Here is a 22,594-nt window from a genome sequence, read left to right on the forward strand (position 1 = left end):
AAGGGCTCTGGTATTATCTGCGTCATCTAAAAAGAAAAAGTCCCAGATTTGGGAACCATGGCTTGGTAGCCGTCTCTCCTTCAATCCACCGTGATGATGCTTGTGCTACTTCGATTCAGGGTCTGATATTCCCTGCCCGCGAGGAACCCTGCTATGTGTCTAGCTTATATGCCACTTTGATATTCAGGAACCTGCACTTTAGCAGATCAGTTTCTGTTAAGACCTTTGATCTAAGTAATTTACAGTCGTATACTTAGGTGTACCTACCCTATTTTCCCCCCTTATTCCTTGCCTCCTACGTTTGTATGTCTGTTTTCTTGATGTATTATTAATCTACTCTGCGCTGTTGCGGAATTGATGTGTTTTCCTGTTTAACTATGTAAAATTTTAATAAATATGATTTTGGAAAAAAAAATTACACAAATTAGAGAAGCATCACATGATTTTTCGAACAGTGCCAATACTTTTGTCCACCCTCTTTTTATGTTTGGTGTGGAATTATATCCAATTTGGCTTTAGGACAATTCTTTTTGTGTTTTTTCATTTAAGACAAATTAAATGAAGATAATAATAACAAAGAATTTGTGTTTGCAATCATTTTCAGGAAGAAACTGAGTATTATCTGACTGAATTGCAAGGGTGTCAATACTTTCGGCCACAACTGTAGGTATATGGGATGGCACATTATTATGTGGGTGTATATGCTGGCACATTATTATGTGGGTGTATATGCTGGCACATTATTATGTGGGTGTATATGCTGGCACATTATTATGTGGGTGTATATGCTGGCACATTATTATGTGGGTGTATATGTTGGCATATTATTATGTGGGTGTATATGCTGGCACATTATTATGTGGGTGTATATGTTGGCACATTATTATGTGGGTGTATATGCTGGCACATTATTATGTGGGTGTATATACTGGCACATTATTATGTGGGTGTATATGCTGGCACATTATTATGTGGGTGTATATGCTGGCACATTATTATGTGGGTGTATATGTTGGCATATTATTATGTGGGTGTATATGCTGGCACATTATTATGTGGGTGTATATGCTGGCACATTATTATGTGGGTGTATATGCTGGCACATTATTATGTGGGTGTATATGCTGGCACATTATTATGTGGGTGTATATGCTGGCACATTATTATGTGGGTGTATATGTTGGCATATTATTATGTGGGTGTATATGCTGGCACATTATTATGTAGGTATATGGGCTGGCACATTATTATGTGGGTGTATATGCTGGCACATTATTATGTGGGTGTATATGCTGGCACATTATTATGTGGGTGTATGGGCTGGCACATTATTATGTGGGTGTATATGCTGGCACATTATTATGTGGGTGCATATGCTGGCATATTATGTGGGTATATGGGCTGGCACATTATTATGTGGGTGTATATGCTGGCACATTATTATGTGGGTGTATATGCTGGCACATTATTATGTGGGCATATGGGCTGGCACATTATTATGTGGGTGTATATGCTGGCACATTATTATGTGGGTGCATATGCTGGCATATTATGTGGGTATATGGGCTGGCACATTATTATGTGGGTGTATATGCTGGCATATTATTATGTGGGTATATGGGATGGCACATTATTATGTGGGTGTATATGCTGGCACATTATTATGTGGGTGTATGGCCTGGCACATTATTATGTGGGTGTATATGCTGGCACATTATTATGTAGGTATATGGACTAGCACATTATTATGTGGGTATACGGGCTGGCACATTATTATGTGGGTGTACATGCTGGCATATTATTATGTGGGTATATGGGCTGGCACATTATTATGTGGGTATATGGGCTGGCACATTATTATGTGGGTGTATATGCTGGCATATTATTATGTGGATGTATATGCTGGCAGATTATTATGTGGGTGTGTATGCTGGCACATAATTATGTACGTTTATATGTTGGCATATTATTATATGGATATATGGGCTGGCACATAATTATATGGGTGTCTATGCTAGCATATACGGTAATTATGTGGGTGCATATGGTGGCACATTATTATGTGGGTGTATATGCTGGCACATAATTATGCGGCAGCTGCGGTGTTAATGAGGCGGTAGATCCGATAGTGGTGAGGAGGCATCGGGGTCATTGCAGGCTGTAGGCTTTCTTGAAGAGGTGGGTTTTCAGGGTCCGTCTGAAGGATCCGAGTGTGGTTGATAGTCGGACGTATTGGGGCACAGAATTCCAAAGGATGAGGGATTTTCGGGAGAAGTTTTAGAGGCGATTAGGTGAGGAGTGAATAAGTGTGGAGGAGAAAAGGAGGTTTTGGGAGGACCGGAGATTACGTGAGGGAAGATATCAGGAGATTAGTTCAGAGATACAGTATATGGAGGAGACATGTTATGGATGGCTTTGTAGGTCAGTATTAGTAATTTGAACTGGATACGCTGAGGGAATGGGATCCAGTGAAGAGATTTGCAGAGGGAAGAAGTGGAGGAGCAGCGAGCAGAGAGATGAATTATTCGGGCAGCAGAGTTAAGGATGGACTGGAGAGGTGCAAGAGTGTTAGCAGGGAGACCACAGAAAAGGATGTTGCAGTAGTCGAGGCGGAGATATTTTTGAGCTGGAGGCGACAGGAGGTGGAAAGAGCCTTGATGTGTGATTTGAAGGACAGGGCAGAGTCAAGTGTTACTCCGAGGCAGTGGACTTCCGGTACAAGGGAAAGCGTGATGTCATTAATTGTGTTAGATCAGGTAAGGAAGATCTGTGAGATGGAGGAAACATGGTGAGTTCAGATTTATCCACATTGAGTTTGAAGGAGCGAGAGGAGAAGGAGGAGGGTATGGCTGATAGACACTCTGGGATTCTGGACAGCAGAGAGGTGACGTCTGGGCCAGAGAAGTAGATCTGAGTGTCATAAACATAAAAGCGGTACTGGAATCCATGGGACTTTATCAGTTGTCCCAGGCCAAGTGTATAGATTGAGAAGAGTAGGGGTCCAACAGAGAGAGGGTGAGATGAGGAGGTAGTGTGGGAGTGGGAGACGCTGAATGTGCGGTTGGAAAGGTATTGGAAAGGAATGAGGAGATCCAGGATAGGGCGAGGTCTTTGATGCCAAAGTAGGAGAGGATCTGTAGTAGGAGGCAGTGGTCAACTGTGTCAAAAGCAGAGGACATTCTCAAATGGGAAGATTCGTGGATATTACCTGCGCTGATGCATAAAGGAATGTCCAGGCGTCTTGGAGATACAAATAAGAAATAATAAGATAATTCTTTAATCGTCCCACCATGGGGAAATTCAGAATGGTGATTTTATTCCCAACACATTACAAAGTCACGAGGACTTCTTATTCAGGGGAGGAAGATGCTGCGGGGAGAGTGCAGAGAGGTGAGTGGTGCTGTGTGTGTGTCTGTTTGTGTGTATGTGTCTGTCTATGTGTGTTTGTGTGTGTGTGCTGCGGCTGCCGGGGAACGTGCAGAGGTGAGTGGCGCTGTGTGTGTCTGTGTGTATGTGTGTGTAAGTGGTGGAGAGGGCAATGATGGTGGTGATGGGGGAGAAAGCAATGACAGAGGTGGTGGAAAGGGAAATGATTTGGATGGTGGGGTAGAAGGCAATGATGAAGGTGGTGGAAAGGGAAATGATGGGGTGGGTGGTGGGGGAGAACAATAATGGACGTGGTGGAAAGGGTAATGATGGGGGTGGTGGAGAAGACCATGATGGGGTGGTGAAGAAGGCAATCATGGAGGTGATGGAGATGGCAATGATGGGGTGGTGGAGAAGACCATGATGGGGTGGTGGAGAAGGCAATCATGGAGGTGATGGAGAGGGCAATGATGGGATGGTGAAGAGGGCAATGATGGGTTGGTGGAGAGGGCAATGATGGGGGTGGTGGAGAAGGCAATCATGGAGGTGATGGAGATGGCAATGATGGGGTGGTGGAGGGGGCAATGATGGGAGTGATGGAGAAGGCAATGCTGGAGGTGATGTTGGGATTGGGATGTGAGGAAGGTGGACTTACGAACAGGAGGAGGTGGAAGAAGACGTTAGATTTGGATGTAAAATGAATTGGGCGGTGGAGAAGGGTGCTAAGCCCCTGTTAGCGTCCTCCCCCTTCTCACAATTCATTGTGATGCTATCAGGCATTTAAAATTTATTGAGAAGTGGTAGAAGAGGTGATAAGGTACAAAGGACACTTTATAATGAATTGAAAAGTTGCAGAAGATGCTGTCAGGGACTTATAATGAATTATATAATACATAATATATATAAATCTTTGTCATCATAAAAGGAGGGGGGCAGACACATTTCTTGCACAGGGGCCTCAAGCTGTCAGCAGTGTCCACCCCTGACACTGGCAGTACTATAACCTAAACATCCATATTTTATGAACAAATATGATATTAAGAATGGAAGCAATATGTGGCTTCTTCATGTTTGACAGGACTCTCTTTCTTTGCAGATAGGCAGACTTATTAATCAAACATGGACGTGTGTGGAGAACTTGAAGGGAGCCATCCAGCTAATGCCTCTCCTTGTTCCCTGAGCTTCTCACCATGTGCCCATGTATCAGGCTATGATTTCTGATCTTTCAGGTTAGTTCAATTCTTTAGTGTATGTTTCCACGTTAAGGATTTGGTCAGTATTTGCTGCGGATTGGACGCTGTGTGCAGCCACAGCATCCAATCCGCAGCATCCAGATGTTACAGCATAGTGGAGGGGATTTAATGAAATCCCATTTCCCCTATGCGTGCAGCGACGCCTCCGGCTGTCCTGCGTATACACACATGCGGCGCGTCTTTCAAGACTGCAGCATGTCTAGTTATCTTTACGCTCAGTCTCTGCAAGATAAATAGCACAGTCTATGAATAGCATGTGGTGATTCTGCATGTGTTCAATGAACACACGCGGAATCACCGCGCGTACAATAGGGGGCGGCGCTTTGGGCGGAGCGGGGTATCCGCTGCGTCCAAAGCGCAGGGATCACGCTTTGTGGAGACATACCCTAATAGAAGTCTACGAGAGCCTTGGTCAGAGTCTTATAGACTTACTGAGAAAGTGACTTCTGGTCTACAGAAAATGCTGTGTGAGCTGGCTGGTCACAACATGGTTCCATGAAGAAGGGAAGCATTGGAGCATTGCTAGAAATGGTGGACAGCGGTGATGAGTAAGTATTTAAAGTCATATTACACACACAATACTGATGAGTAAAGAAAGGGGCAAAAATAAAAACCCTGGAGTGCCCCTTTATTATTGGTTCGATAGGATAATGTTACAATTGTGGTATTTTAGGCGAACACAACAGTCAATAAAGGATCAAGAAATAAACCAAGGGAACATATGTAAGGGGTTACAAAGACTGGGATGCGCCCCTCCTCCTTTAAACACGTCCCGGTTCTTAATGTAGTGATAGTGTGACCATACTATGTAAATGTGATTTCATGGTGCTATCTATATAATGTTTTATATTACTGTGTGTTGTATTGTATTTCCATATTTGTCTAGGGACAGTGAAATGTAGGGAGATGGACCAGACTAATGGTACCTCGCTCGTATTAGGGATGGAACTATTGGGGCTGTCACCATTGTTGCCAGGGGAAGGATTTTTCTGACCGGGACAGACCTTTGCACTTGACTACAGGGGACGGCGCGCAACAAAACACTCTCTTTGGTGGGAAGACAGCGAGCGCATCAGAAGGTTGACTCACTCTCCACAGTGCGACACCAGGAGACCAGGGTGTTTTTGGCGATAGACACATGCGCAGCCAGGCTACGAGCAGCGCATGACTGTGATCTCTCCCACCTCTGACACTGAGGAGACATCCGTACTGTACCGCCGCCTGACAGTACACGCTGTAGGCTTGACCAGGGTAAACACACACAAAACTAGCAGGATATCCTCGGTCCCCACCGCTGATCTCACCCCTTCTGCACCGAAGCCACAGACGCCTCCTCCATGGACACCTCGCCCCGAAGACTACGCTTAGGAGAGCCAGGATACGTCGTGGCTGTCAGAAGACAGTGCCTCACATTCCTCCGGGACCACGCCAGAGACTTCATGTGTCGCCTACGATGCCACTGCGGGATCTCCATTCTCCCTCCTCTGGAAACATTAGACTGATAAGTTTACCCGTTATTTGAACACTTATTCTCTTCCTGAACCTTAATCCCCATACCTCCTCTAATTTCTCCCTGTGTGGAGTATTCCCTGTATTAAATACCGTTTAACTCTTGATCTTCCTCCTGCTTGTCACTGCATCCCACGTACCTGCTGTACCTTAGGTTGGCCACTAGAGGGGGCACATGACACCTTAGTATAAGTAGTGTAAATAGTTAACTGTAGGAAGAGTTAACTGGAATAAGGCAGGCACAGTTTCCTGGTTAGTTCCAGAGGGGTTAGAGATCACAGACAGCTTGGGTGGGCTTTAGAGCCCGAGCTACCCAGTAGCTCCATAACATTCAAAGTTAGGAACCCAGCCATCCAGGGCCCAGTCGGCCAGAAGTACAGTCTTAGCAGCAGTGTGACAGCAGTGGTGGAACAAAGGCTAAAGCAAAGGTCACAATAGTACAGGGACGCAGGTGGCTCTACAATGTGGCAGTTCACTGCATGAGCAGATGCCCTCGCATCCGGGGCAAAAAGGACGAGGGAACTCCTAAGCGTAGTGAGTCTGAACAGGGAGGACGCTGCGTTACCGCAAGAGGTGGTATGACCCAGGCACATACTGAAGGCCGTAGGAAGAAGTGCAGGGAAAGTGGAGAATGTGGACTGTATGGAACTCTATGCAGATGTTGTATCTGACAAGGATGTGTTGCAAAAAGGAAAAAGTAAAGTTCTACGTTTTAAGTTGCAACTAGGCTGTGCCTCTGTTTGTGCGCAGTCGTATGGAAAGGGTCTGCAGCAGGTCAGAGGAGACCCTGAAGGTGCAGAGAGCAGAGAGGCAAGTACACTGACTAAAGGACGTTCTTTGTATGTGACGGGAGGCCAGGGTGCGCAAGAGCCATTAGTCTCCGCCACGACTACGGCCCTGGTGCTCCCTCACACATACACAAAATAACATGGTTACAGCAGCCAAACGGTTAGTAAACAAGGCAGGATGCGAGGGCGGCCATTGATCTAGGGTGGATTCATTAGCAAATGAGACTTTGCTGCACACTGAAAAGAGTCGTCACAAAGAAATCAAAATCCCTGGGGGTAGCTGGAGCCTATCAACAAACTGCGGGCTGCTGTCTGGTGTGTTTCAGTGTCTGTGTACAGGGCATAAGCCACAGACTCTCCTCAAATGGCGTCTAACTTGTTAAGCCTGTGGGACGCTGATTTCCCTGAAGCTTTTTGGTATCTGTTAACAACAGCTGAGATAATGCAATCCCCTGGTACATTACCCTTACTGCACTTGTATAGAAAATAAGAAAGCAGTTTATACAATTTAAAAGAACTTTTCAGTATTTCCGGAAAGTATTTAGAATATAATGTCTACTTGTGTCACAGTTAGGTTCTCATATACCGGTAATTATCTCCAAAAAAAGAAAAACAGAATAGGCACCGCTGCACCACCGTGGTCTCTTAGACAAATCTAAATATGGTAGACCCCTCACACACAATGTGAATGCCATATACCCCAAGGAACGGGTGCTCAATCCTAAGAAAATATACAAAGTCCAATAGCATAAAGAGAGAAAAAAGATGGCACTTATCGTTACCGAAAGTAGAAGTCTTTATTTCATGGATAAAAATGCATGGGCTTGGGAGCAATGTAGAGAGTGCGGACAACGGCCGCTTCATGCTCCTGCGCTTCAACGGGTCCTAAGGATCCGTTGAAGCACAGGAGCGCGAAACGACCGTTGTCCGCACCCTCTACATTGCTCCCGAGCCCATGCATTTTTATCCATGAAATAAAGACTTCTACTTTCGGTAACGGTGAGTGCCATCCTTTTTTCTCTCTTTCTCATATAATTATTTCAATAACCTCAGTTTTTTGGGCACACTCCATAAATCGGGCAGAACAGAAGGTGTCTCTCTCTCCCTTGTTCTATGGAGAACCTGCCATGTCTATGCATTTTAATGGATTCTGTATAACTCTTTATATCCCCTAGGTGGCGCTGCAGAGGGAATAAAAAGTGAACATTTTTAGGGCTTGTTCACATGTTGCAGATTTGGTGCGTTTTTGCCGTGCATATTTTCTAGAAAAACCCGATGACAGCAAAGTGAATGAGAAACCTGACGCGTCATGCACACATTGCTTATTTTTTGACTTGCAGATTTGGTGCAGAAAATAATCTGCTGCATGTCAGTTCTCTGTGCCTCTTTCACCATTGACTTGACTCAAATCAATCCAAAACCCAGGCAAAAAAAAGGACCAAAGCAAAAAAAAAAAAAAAAAATTTGCAGCTGCGTTTTTTCCAGTCAAGAGACGCAGAAATTTGATGCAATGTGTGCACATAGCCTTACTGTTTCAATGCAGATTACAGCTAATGACTGGGATTTATGAGCCCGGGGCTCTATGATAAGCCTAGCAGGAGAAGCTAAGTAGATTATCATATATAACTTGCAATAAATTGATGTCAATCTCAGCATTCTTGGCCTTGCAGTACAGCGAGCAGCCTTATTAGTGATTGACATAATTCATTATATACAAAGACCGCTGTCAATCACTAAATAGTACCACCCACTGGACTCCTAAACCCAGTACTGGCAGAGATTAAAGAGATTTTCCCATTTCAGCAAAACCTTTGTTCCCAGATGCACTTTATTAAAAAGAAAAAAAAATATGTCCTTTACTCACCATCCCCAGGTCCAGAGCTGAGTCTCCGCCACTGATTCTAGTGTTAGTTATTGTCTACAATGCTGATGCCACATTGACAGCACCGCAGCCAATAACTGACATCGAGCAGACGCTCAGTGATTGGCAGCAGCGGCGTCGATGTGACATTAGTACTGCAGACAACAGCAGCCACTGGGAGTGGCTGCAGAGATTGGACGCTGGACCCGAGAAGGGTGAGTCTAGCATTTTTTTTTCCTTTAAAATTGGGGGGGGGTTTTGAAACTGGAGATCCCCTTTCATATAAATAAATTACTTGTTCTATTGATTTTTTTTTTTACTAGAACACTATACAGTCTATTAATACATTTGGCTTCTTTATAACATGAAGATCAGACTACATTTTAAAATAGTTGCCTTTAACAAGGCATGAACAATTATGCAATTTTTTTTTTTATACCAGTCATATATCAAGACTCTTGACTACGGTGGCCTAGAAGTCAGCATTTGCCCTCTGACAACCCCTACGTGACTTCCCGCATTTCATTTCCAGTGTTCAATACGGACATCTGGAGCAAAAATGGCGCAGGAACGATGGCATCGCGGATATGGTGGAAACAAACAACATAATGGCGTTACTGGAGGTAGGATTTCAGAAAAATAACCTGTGACTTTACCTGGGTAATCCTCAGAGACGTTCACAGAATAAGCGACACTGTAAAAAAGAGAAATAATTATTATTGTTAATAACATTATAGGTTTTATTATTACGTAATAATTTTTACTGTTTTTTTTCCTTGACCGTTAGATACATTACATATAGTATAAAAATGGTTTGAGCGTAAGAAAAAAAAACACATTAAGGAATTAAAGAATAATTTGATTTATTGGCGGATGGCTCGTCATGATATTATGTATTGATTGAATGATGTGATTGAACTAGAGCTGATATATAACATCATTCCATGAGCTGACGCTATAAGCCCTGAGGTAGAGGATGGTCATCCTTTTCACTAAAAGTACGGAAAAAGGTAAAAACAAAGGACTAAAGATTCCACAGTAGGCCCCATATGTGGTATCGGGAAAGATATTAGTATATTCTTTGTTCTCCTTCACTAGACAAACGTATATTGCTTGTTCTATGAATCTTATAAGTAACACCGCTGAATAAAGAGGAGATCACTCCGGGTATGTCACGGTATAGTGTCCGATGAGCATGCCATTCCCTCACTACAGGGTAAGCGTCATTTTAGTTTTTATTTCATAAATCAATAGTACACATGAATATAAGGAACTTTATAATACATCTCATCAAAGAAATCTGCTTCTTTTTCCTCCAGGACTGATAATAATAATAATAATCTTTATTTTTATATAGCGCTAACATATTCCGCAGCGCTTTACAGTTTGCACACATTATCACCACTGTCCCCAATGGGGCTCACAATCTAAATTCCCTATCAGTATGTCTTTAGAATGTGGGAGGAAACCGGAGTACCCGGAGGAAACCCACGCAAACACGGGGAGAACATACAAACTCCTTGCAGATGTTGTCCTTGGTGGGATTCGAACCCAGGACCCCAGCGCTGCAACGCTATCCACTGAGCCACCATGCCGCCCCATTCATTTTCAAAATCCTCAATTCAAAAAAACATTTTTTGTCCATGATACGTGTTCCTATAAGTGGTGTTCCCTTTCTTATGGGCAAGTCTCTTTTTCTTGGTTCATTTTACTGTGCCTAATGGCGTCACTGATATAAAATCTAGTACACAGTAAGTGTTGTGAGGGTTAAGTTATGTTACGGGCTGACTGTTAGAGAGACATTCTTAGAGCGGGTGGGAGAGTGTCCCTCCATATCTGCACCACTGTGTGCTGACAGGACCTTGATGAGGTCACAGTCATGTGATCAGTCACGCGGTGGAGGAGTCACATGGTCTGGACATAAATGGCTGAGGGAAAGAACTCTCAGTGTGGGGGTCTGGAGAAGGAGCGCTGCAGGAAAGTGCTGCATGGACTAGAGAACCTGAACTGTGTGTGTTCTGTCAGCCGTGAGTGGGAGCGACCCCGCTCACAGAAGGACTGGGTTTGTTCTGCCCCCATTTTGTTTTATTTTCCTGTTTTGCCCAGAGGGCTGTATTTTCTTTACGATCCCCCCTTGGTTTATGCTGCCTACTATAAAGCAAAGGAAGTTCTTAAGGCCGCAGAGAGCCCGTGTCTACCTCCTAGTGCAGCCAAGTGAGCAGCTCTACCACACCCTATATCTGCTTATTAACCCTGACCTTTCCTAAAAGACAGTGACATGTGCCATCTTGTGGTCAGTTGGGCTAGTTAACCCCACGTTGCCTGCAGGGCTAACAGAATTATAGATAGCCTATCTTCTGTCACTGGCCCCCTGATGGAGAACCCAAAAAATAAAAAAATAAGGTTAAGTAAAGGAAGTTTAAGACGAGCATTCTGTCGAGTGAGCGCACTTCTATATTGGGGGGGAGTCCGCTGAACAATCAGCCAAAGCCAACAGCCATCCAATGTGTGTGGGGGCCTTAGTTAAAATATTAGTCATAACGCGCACGGATGTAGCTATATCAAGCAATATATGGTACATTTGTTTCGTAAGCACAGTCAAAAAAGACATAAAACATGGGCAGCACGGTGGCTCAGTGGTTAGCACTGCAGCCTTGCACCGCTGGGGTCCTGGTTTCCAAAGGAGTTTGTATGTTCTCCCCGTGTTTGCGTGGGTTTCCTCCGGGTTCTCAGGTTTCCTCCCACACTCCGAAGACATACTGATAGGGAATCTAGATTGTGAGCCCCAATGGGGACAGTGAAGTCTGTAAGGTGCTGTGGGATTAATGGTGCTAAATAATCAAATAATATGTGAATATCTTTATACACACTTTTTTTTCCATTTTTATATTTTCTTTATTTTTTCGTTGCATTACTACGATGGTTTATTTCTCCTTTCAACTTACAAGAGCTGTGTCCAACAAAACGTATGAGAACCGTAAGCGATTCCAACTTCTCACCTGTTAGGTTTTCTACATCTTACGGTTATTATAAAGGTCTTATACACTATTACCTCAATGTGCAAAGTTGCAAATTTCTGGCAATATTGCTTTATAGCGTTTCATTTTATAGCCTTTTCCACATCTATATTTAATCAGTATTTCTTTTATTTTCTTCCACGAGGGCCCCGTGGTAGTTTTTTTGTTTTTTTTAATCTCTATGAAATTATTATTATTATTCAGTGATATTATTATTACAAATACATATCTTTAGGAGGATTTATGTGTCGGTAATTAATTTAATTTCTGATTACTAATTAGAGACAGATCCCGCAGGGGGTTGAGGGTTGTAGGGGAATGAAGGAAATGCAAGGAACAATATATAGTGGTTAGAAATAGTGTTGTCCCTCATGTAAAAACGCGACAGCTTATTCTAAAAAGCGTGGTTCCTCTTCAAGTTCTATATACTGTAAACTCATTTACCACAAAGTCACAATGTAAGATGAAAAGCTGATGTCAAATATGACCTTCAGACCCTCTAGCAAGATGTCCAGCTAGACAAAGCTTGTGCCCTTCCAGGGCCTTCACTATAAGGGAATCATCAAAGAAATCCCAAACCTAACAGGGAACGATAAAAGGGAACTGAAGAAACCCTCGCCCACAGGGAATTCTGGTTTCTGCTTGCTCTTGAAATAACTTTGTGTCGTACAGAAATCACTGATTCCCTTCTCATTATGCTTGGCAGACATCTGAGGTGGCACGGCTTCTCTAATGGAGGCAGAGGCCAAATCTGGTCTCTTTGGCATGCAGAGCAGTGGGCGAGATCTTCTACAGCTGCGGGCACTCAGAAAGATCTGGGGAATGGCTGATTAGTTTGAGAAGTTAGCAGGTTAAAGGGAATCTGTCACCAGATTTTTGTTGCATAATGTAGGGAAAGAGACCTTGATTCCGGAGATGTATCACTTGTGCAGAGCTCAGAAAGCTAACCCCTCCTATACCACTGATTAGCAGCTTACCGTCAATATGCAATGTACAATCAGTGGTTGGACTAGGAGGCACGAGGCAGCTAATCAGGGAGTGATAAGCTCCTGCTTAAAGATCACTGATATTATTGCAACAACAGCACACAGCCTAATAAGTGACACATCACTGGAATCAGTATCTCAGCCCCTACCTCATGTTGTTCTCAGATTACAAAGCAAAAATCTGCTGACAGATTGGCTTTGACATTTTCTTCGAATAGCGTATTAATATTTAACTTGTACTGGAGTTTTGGGGAACATTTGGGGAAAAAAAAATTGAATGCGGACCTGCTGATATTGTTCAGATTTGAAAGCTGAACCCGCCAGTCATCAGCTATTATAGTTAGTGACCGGATGCAAAATCTGGCATTATATGGCACTTCTAAGAATTGGAATGAAACGTTATGATGTACAATAAAATATTATATTGTGTTAGCATGTTAGCCAGAACAATCGATGTAAATACTTTCATGCCCCCAAATGACAAAAGTATTCTAGGAGCCTTTATTGGCTAACCAGAAGAATTATGTCTGCAGCTTTCAGAGCACAGGGGCTCCTTCTTCAAGCAGGTTTGCAAAAAAATTACTGAGACAAAAGCACAACATTTTGTAATATCTCTTAAAAGGGAACCTGTCATCAGGATTGTGCACAGTAACCTACAGACAGTGTCAGGTCGGCGCCGTTATACTGATTAGGCCGGGATCACACATGCGAGAAACTCGGACGAGTCTCGCATATTAATACCCGGCACTGCCGCCGACACTCGGGAGCGGAGAATGCGACTGCATGTATTGCTATGCGGCCGCTCGCTCCGACCAGAGTGCGGGCGGCAGTGCCGGGTATTAACATGCGAGACTCGTCCGAGTTTCTCGCATGTGTGATCCCGGCCTTACAGTGATACCTAGTGATGAAATCTGTCTTGTGGTTGTTGTTTAATCTTTATTTTCAGTTTTGAGTTTATGCGATTCTTGTGCTCGGGGGCGGCCTAAGGGGGGCTTCATGTGGTGCTCTGCTTAGGTATTCACCAATATGGCTTCTCACAGGTCAATGATCCCTCACTGACCTGCCCCCTAATTTACATAATATTATACATACTGAGAAATAAAATCACTTGCAGAAGGCAGGCACCGGCGGCATGATCGCATGTGTAATGTACAGTTAGTTCTTTTAATTGAGGCTATAAATAAATTAATTTTAAAAAAAAAGTGTCTGAAAATGGCACCGGCTGCGCTGGCACAACAGCAGCTATCGGCGATTCTAGCGGCGCCATATTACTAGAGAAAACAAAAATGTCTCCACCAAGATGGCAGCTGCTGGCACCTGCGCAGTAGCAGCTATTGGCAATTACAGATATCTACTACTGCGCCGGCGGCGGAATCTTGGCGGAGACAATTTTATTTTCAGACACGCTTTTTTTTATGAATTTATTTACAGTATCAAATAAAAAAAAAAATAACTGCACATTACACATGCGATCATGCTGCAGTGCAAGCGCTGCCAATGCCTGTCTGTTGCAGGTGATTTTTTTTTTCTCAATATACATAATATTCAGTATGTAAAATAGGGGGCCGGTCAGTGAGGGATCGGTGACCTGTCAGAAGCCCTACTGGTGAATAGCTAATCAGAGCGCCACATGAAGAACCTCCACAGGCCGCCCCGGAGCACGAGCATATCATTAACTGAAAACTGAAAATAAAGATTACACAACTACAAGACGGATTTCATCACCAGGTATCATTGTAATCAGTATAATGGAGCTGACCTGACACTGTGTGTAGGTTACTGAGCACAATCCTGCTGACAGGTTGTAGAGTAGGAGGAACTGAGCAGATTGTGACATAGGAAAAAATTCTGTGTCTAGTTTATTCAAGTCAAATCCTTATTTTACATTAAGGAGTCAAGTAGGCGGTCCTAAGCAGTGATTGACAGCCTTCTCTGTATAACTGTGCATGAAAAGATAGCTTTTAAAGGGAATCTGTCAATGGGATCAACCCTAAGCCATCTATATGGGCATGTAGGTCATAGGAAGCTGAATAAAATAATACCTTGATATCTGTGATGATCTGATGTCTTATTCCAGAGAAATCCATGAATTTCTTATATATAAATGAGCTGTTAAGATCTATGGGCATAGATCTCCCTGAGAATCTGCCTCCAGAGATTATTTAAAAAAAAGGAGGCGTTACCAGTGCAAGATATGTGATCAGGAGAACAAACTGTCAATCATAACATATCTCACACTGGTAACGCCCCCTTTCATTTAAAATAATCTTTGGAGGCAGATTCTCAGGGAGATCTATGTACAGCCCATAGATCTTAACAGCTTATTTACATATAAGAAAAACATGGATTTTTCTGGAACAAGACATCTGATTTCAGATATCAATGTACCATTTTATTCCGCTTTCTGTGATCTACATGTCCATATAGATGGCTTAGGAGGGAGGATCCTACTGACACATTCCCTTTAATCACAAAGTAGGACCACCCACTGGACTCCTAAGTCTAAATAAGTGGGAATTTACCTGAAAAAAACAGATATACTGAATCTTTTCTATATATCTATCTGTTTAGCACCTCCTGCCCTACACCATGCTGCTGACAGATAGGACTACATATTCAAGGTGATAGGTTCATTGAAAAAAAATGACTGCATTTAGACTATGCACTATTGGCTAAGTAGTAATAGTCCTCTATTGTTTTTATTGTTCATTCCTGTAGACGATCTTATAAAGGATAAAAACATAATCTTCTTTCCCTCCTAATGGACTTTCATTGCCTTTTGAAACAAAGTTTGTTCTTCCTTAACAAAGATGAACAGGAGCAGCAGCGGTACAAAGTCATTCATCTCTTTTTATTTAACTGTTCATAGACATTTAATTACTGGACTATTGATAGTCAATTACTGCATCCTAGGCGCAGAAGAAGAGTGGTGCATTAGCCTAATGGTGCTGCACAGACATTCTTATAAAAGGTTTGCAAGACATTAGATATTTTATCATTTGCACCGCTCAATGTGGGAAAAGACAGAGAGGAAACCCAAATAAGCTCAACAGGCAAGCTTACAATCAACGGCCCCGATTCATCATTTGTGCATTTTTTTTTTTTTTTTTAATTTTTAATCACTTTCCATTTTTGTCTTATGGTACTAGATTCATGAATTTTGTGCAAAGTTAAAAATGTGTTTTTTGTCTTGAACTGCTTTTGCATCTTTTGGACCCAAAAGTTTCAAAAATTGTAACAAAATACCGGCGTACTTGAAAATACATCAAGGAAGGGACCAGGGTGAAATTGCACCAATGACAGCTTGGTGCCCCTGTGAAAGAAATGTGTCTGGGTCCCCCTGCTTTTATGGCAACAAAGCTACATACAGTATATATAATGTATAGAGCCACACATACATACGTGTATATGTATATTACATAGTCTCCTTTATTATGTATATTGCAATCCCTTATTATACAGTGCCCTCTCTTGTTATGCACAGCACCGTCCCTTACATATACTACATTCATACAACATACATACATATATACTACATACATACTACATTCATACAACATACATACATATATACTACATTCATACAACATACAGTTGTGGCCAAAAGTATTGACACCCCTGCAATTCTGTCAGATAATACTCAGTTTCTTCCTGAAAATGATTGCAAACACAAATTCTTTGGTATTATTATCTTCATTTAATTTAATTAAACAACCGATATACTTCCTGATCCGCAGAAATCCACGAGTGTCCCACGACGATCTCCTGCAGTGCATCACTGAGAGGTTACTATAGTTCACTGGTCTTACTTTATGGCAAAAGCTGAGTGGGAACTTTCTCACACAGCAATGCCAAAAGTGAGAGTAGGGACTATTTTTTTACAGTGGCGGAGGAATACAGTGCGGAAGGATACCTACCTCCCGTCATTGTATTCCTGGGGCCCCTAGAGAGCGGTGGTATCAGTTGATGCTGCTGTTCTCTACGGGAGATCGTCGTGGGACACTCGTGGATTTCTGCCGATCAGGGAGTATATCGGTTGTTTGTTATTTTAATATTTTTAAAGATGACACTGGCTTCGGGGATCAAAGTGACAAGTGATGGTGAGTATGTACTCTGTTATATGTCTGTATGAATGTATTGTATGTAGTATGTCTGTAGTATGTATGTTGTATGTCTGTAGTATGTGTTGTATGAATGTAGTATGTACGTAGTATGTATGTATGTTGTATGAATGTAGTATATATGATGTATGTAGTATGTATGTATGTTGTATGAATGTAGTATGTAGTATGTATGTATGTAGTATGTTTGTAGTATGTTGTATGAATGTAGTATATATGAAGTATGTATGTAGCATGTATGAATGTAGTATGTATGTTGTATGAATGTAGTATGTCTGTAGTATGTATGTCTGTAGTATGTATGTCTGTAGTATGTCTGTTTGTTTGTTTGTTTTACATTCAACACATTAGTCGGATGATGGGACTACTTCTGTCTCATCATTGCCTAATGTGTCAATCACTGTCATTGTAGCAGGCATAGCCCGATGGGACTTGTAGTCCCATTGGACGATGCCTGCACACACACAACCCTCGGCAGGCCCGCACAGACCACCGAGAGGCCCATACAAACTCCGCCCGCACACACAGACATGCACAGTGTCCGCCCACGCACCGCCCACACTCTTCCCCCCTCCCGAACTGGATGTGCAAGTAAAGAAAGGGTTTTTTTTAATTCCGATATTTCTGTCCCATTGACTTGAATGGGGTTTCCGGTATTGGAATCGGCGATACCCGATACTTTTTGGGTATCGGTCCGATCCAATACAATCCGATATTTCTCAATATCGGAAAGTATCGCTCAACACTAGTCATGACTGGTACTAAATAATTTAGTGAAAAAATGCATAAGGTAAGTACTTACACAAAAGATGGTATGTCAGTGAAAGGGGTTCTAGTACATGTGACCTGCCCAAACGCACGTTTCACCCAGAGGCTTTGTCAGGGGGGCGTCATTTGATAAACTGTCTGACACATCCCATGACTTTTATTGGATGGGGTTAGCTTTCGCCCTTCCTCCTTAATGTACTGTATAAGTGGCAAACCATGGGTCAACATGTCCAATGACCTCCCTTTACTGTGATAACCTTGTCTTCTTCACCCTTGAGGTATCGTAAACAATAGGTCATCACTCTATAAACATATCCTTATATTCAACACTAAATCTTCCCTCCACCTCTATGTTATCATTCTTGGCTGTATCCCAGCCTCTAGTGCCTGAAGTAAAACAGACATTTAGGCTGACTTACACTTCTCATTTACAATCTCAAGCTCACAGAGAGCAGCGATTAAATATATTAAAACGGCATCAATCTGTTCTGACAACAAATACATCTGAAACATCAATTCACTTTGTAAGAAAATATCAGGAAGTGGAAGCTCTATTCTACCTCACTATTGAAAGGCTTTCTTTTCGCAGCAGGAAACAAAGCACTGGCGCATCCTAATTTATCAGCAGCAACATAAAGTCTGCACATAATAGATATTGTAGAAACACAGGATCTAAATGACTATAAACTATTAATTCATGTCCCCAGATCAGCCCGGCAGTGTGCGAAAAAGGATAACCAAGTTTCCATTCAAAAATGATAAATTGTCATCTCTTACTCTCTTACATCATCATCTCTTACATCATACTCAGAAGGGAGGTAAGAAAATTTCTGAAATAATTAACAGGGAGGAGATTGGAACAAAGCAAAATCCTCTAAACTGCATGCTCGCAAACGCCAGAAGCCTGACAAACAAGATGGAAGAACTAGAAGCAGAAATATCTACAGGTAACTATGACATAGTGGGAATAACCGAGACATGGTTAGATGAAAGCTATGACCGGGCAATTAACTTACAGGGTTACAGTCTGTTTAGAAAGGATCGTAAAAATTGGAGTGGAGGAGGGGCTTGTCTTTATGTAAAGTCTTGTCTAAAGTCCACTTTAAGGGAAGATATTAGCGAAGGGAATGAAGATGTCGAGTCCATATGGGTCGAAATACATGGAGGGAAAAATAGTAACAAAATTCTCTTTGGGGTCTGTTACAAACCCTCAAATATAACAGAAATCAAGGAAAGTCTACTACTAAGGCAGATAGATGAAGCTGCAGCCCATAATGAGGTCCTTGTTATGGGGGACTTTAACTACCCGGATATTAACTGGGAAACAGAGACCTACAAAACCCATAAAGGCAGCAGGTTTCTGCTAATAGCCAAGAATAATTATCTTTCACAATTGGTGCAGAATCCAACCAGAGGAGCAGCACTTTTAGACCTAATACTACCTAACAGAGCTGACAGAATAACAAATCTGCAGGTTGTTGGGCATCTAGTAGACAGCGACCACAATATTGTACAGTTTCACTTGTCTTTCGCTAGGGGTACATGTCAGGGAGTCACAAAAACACTGAACTTTAGGATGGCAAAGTTTGACCAGCTTAGAGATGCCCTTAATCTAGGTGACTGGGACAATGTCCTCAGAAATAAGAATACAGAAAATAAATGGGAAATGTTTAAGAACATCTTTAATAGGCACTGTAAGCGGTTTATACCTTGTGGGAATTAAAGGACAAGAAATAGGAAAAACCCAATGTGGCTAAACAAAGAAGTAAGAGGGGCAATTAACAGTAAAAAGAAAGCATTTAAACTACTAAAGCAGGATGGGACCATTGAAGCTCTAAAAAACTATAAGGAGAAAAATTCTTTATCTAAAAAAATAATTAAAGCTGCCAAAAAGGAAACAGAGAAGCACAATGCTAAGGAGAGTAAAACTAATCCCAAGCTGTTCTTCAACTATATCAATAGTAAAAGAATCAAAAGTGAAAGTGTAGGCCCATTCAAAAATTGTGAGGAAAGGATGGTTGTAGATGATGAGGAAAAAGCTAGTATAGTAAACACCTTCTTCTCCACGGTATTCACGGTGGAAAACGAAATGCTAGGTGAAATGCTGAGAGACAAAGAAAACCCTATATTAAGGGTCACCAATCTAACCCAAGAAGAGGTGCAAAACCGGCTAAATAAGATTAAAATAGATAAATCTCTGGGTCCGGATGGCATACACCCACGAGTACTAAGAGAACTAAGTAATGTAATAGACAGGCCATTATTTCTTATATTTAGAGACTCTACAGCGATGGGGTCTGTTCCACAGGACTGGCGCATAGCAAATGTGGTACCAATATTCAAAAAGGGCTCTAAAAGTGAACCTGGAAATTATAGGCCAGTAAGTTTAACCTCTATTGTTGGTAAAATATTTGAAGGGTTTCTGAGGAATGTTATTCTGGATTATCTCAATGAGAATAACTGTTTAACGCCATATCAGCATGGGTTTATGAGGAATCGCTCCTGTCAGACCAATCTAATCAGTTTTTATGAAGAGGTAAGCTATAGACTGGACCAAGGTGAGTCATTGGATGTGGTATATCTTGATTTTTCCAAAGCGTTTGATACCATGCCACACAAGAGGTTGGTACACAAAATGAGAATGCTGAGTCTGGGGGAAAATGTATGTAAAAGGGCAAGTAACTGGCTTAGTGATAGAAAGCAGAGGGTGGTTATAAATGGTATATTCTCTAACTGGGTCTCTGTGAGCAGTGGGGTACCACAGGGGTCGGTGTTGGGACCTATTCTCTTCAACATATTTATTTACGATCTGGTAGAAGGTTTGCACAGTAAAATATCGATATTTGCAGATGATACAAAACTATGTAAAGCAGTCAGTACAAGAGAAGATAGTATTCTGCTACAGATGGATCTGGATAAGTTGGGAACTTGTGCCGAAAGGTGGCAGATGCAGTTTAACAATGATAAATATAAGGTTATACACATGGGAAGAAGGAATCAATGTCACCATTACACACTGAACAGTAAACCACTGGGTAAATCTGACACGGAGAAGGACTTGGGGATCCTAGTTAATGATAAACTTACCTGGAGCAGCCAGTGCCAGGCAGCGGCTGCCAAGGCAAACAGGATCATGGGGTGCATCAAAAGAGGTCTGGATACACATGATGAGAGCATTATACTGCCTCTGTACAAATCTCTGGTTAGACCGCACATGGAGTACTGTGTACAGTTTTGGGCACCAGTGCTCTGGAAGGATATAATTGAGCTAGAGCGGGTACAAAGGAGGGCAACAAAATTAATAAAGGGGGATGGGAGAACTACAATACCCAGAGAGATTAGCAAAATTAGGATTATTTAGTCTAGAAAAAAGACGACTGAGGGGCGATCTAATAACCATGTATAAGTATATAAGGGGACAATACAAATATCTCTCCGAGGATCTGTTTATACCAAGGAAGGTGACGGTCACAAGGGGGCATTCTCTGAGTCTGGTGGAGAAAAGGTTTTTTCCACCAACATAGAAGCGGATTCTTTACTGTTAGGGCAGTGAGAATCTGGAATTCCGTGCCTGAGGAGGTGGTGATGGCGAACTCAGTGGAAGGGTTCAAGAGAGGCCTGGATGTCTTCCTGGAGCGTAACAATATTGTATCTTACAGTTATTGTTAGGTTCTTTAGAAGGACGTAGATCTGGGGATTTATTCTGACAGAATTTTATAGGCTAAACTGGATGGACTAATGTCTGCCTTACTAACTATGTTACTATGTATGTTTATGAAATAAAAAAAAGGGAATAAACACAAATTCTGGGGTTTCATCTGTGTCCATAAATGGAAACAATTCATATTAAAACATTTACATTGAAAATTCATATGGTCATGTAAGTCAGCCATCAATTCTGAGGCTGGAATCACATATGCATTTTACCGTGCAGTTTGTAGATGCGTTTTGGGCCCTATTCAAGGAGAGCGTAGTAGAACATCCCGTCCTCTCACAAAAAAAAGAAATGCTGATGTCGTTATTACTCTTTATATGCTAAAAGGTCACCTCATCACCATTTGGCATATGCTGAGTGCATGCACATACACCGTACGCAATGGAAAAATGAGACGTGCACAGACTCTTAGATTTTTTATTTCACTGACTTTTGGAGGACACAATCACCATCACATTTGGTGTATTGCCAAGCAGACAATGGAAATCACTGGAGATGCTATTTATTTCATTAGCCGTTATTTAGAGCAGAGATCCCCAGCTTGTCAGGAAAATTTAGAAACACGGCTGCTGGTAATCATTTGGATACTACTGTCAATCATTCACGCGCTCGCCAGCTCCCATCAGCCGCTGTAACGTGAGCATGGGACACTGATAGGTTATCATTTTGGTTCTCCTTTTGAAGCTCAGCCATTGGCTGAGCTTCATTTTAGACTGTCATTTCTCTTGCAATACCGTAGTATATGTCATACAATCACAGGTTCAAGTCTCCTAAGGGGAATAAAAAAATAAAGTACAAAAAAAAATTACAAAAATAGGAAAAAGATATAAAACTGGGAATCGCCCATCTTTTCCTTCGTTAAAAATAGAGAGATTAAACAAACACATTTAGCGACACTGGCCACTTTTTTATTTTTTTCACAAACTTCTGAATTTTTTTATCACACTAATCACACTAAAATTAAAAATAAATTAAAAAATATAGATCTATGTAAGCTTGGTTTCTCCATAATCGTAGTGACCTGAAGCATCATGTTGATGGGTCTTTTTTTACCATGCATTGAAAACCATAAAATCAAAACCCAACACAAAATGCGTGAATTGCCTTTATTCAGTGCAGGTTTATATTGCACTGGAGGTAGTGGCACCATTTAAATTTTTGCCCAGAAATGCTAGAATCAGCCCTGTTGTGAACACTTCACAAATGGATC

General features: G+C 41.9%; 1 protein-coding gene across 1 annotated transcript in view; it reads right to left on the reverse strand.

The window, feature by feature from the left end:
* Positions 1-22,594, reverse strand: part of PARP8 (poly(ADP-ribose) polymerase family member 8) — a 333,484-nt gene that overhangs the window by 164,981 nt on the left and 145,909 nt on the right. The window contains exon 3 of the mRNA XM_073583404.1: positions 9,434-9,471. Coding sequence (XP_073439505.1) covers positions 9,434-9,471 — 38 coding nt within the window. The remainder of the gene's footprint in view (positions 1-9,433; positions 9,472-22,594) is intronic.

The sequence above is a fragment of the Dendrobates tinctorius genome, unplaced genomic scaffold (assembly GCF_039654945.1).
Source record: "Dendrobates tinctorius isolate UK_male_01 unplaced genomic scaffold, ASM3965494v1 ptg000078l, whole genome shotgun sequence".
Lineage (NCBI taxonomy): Eukaryota > Metazoa > Chordata > Amphibia > Anura > Dendrobatidae > Dendrobates > Dendrobates tinctorius.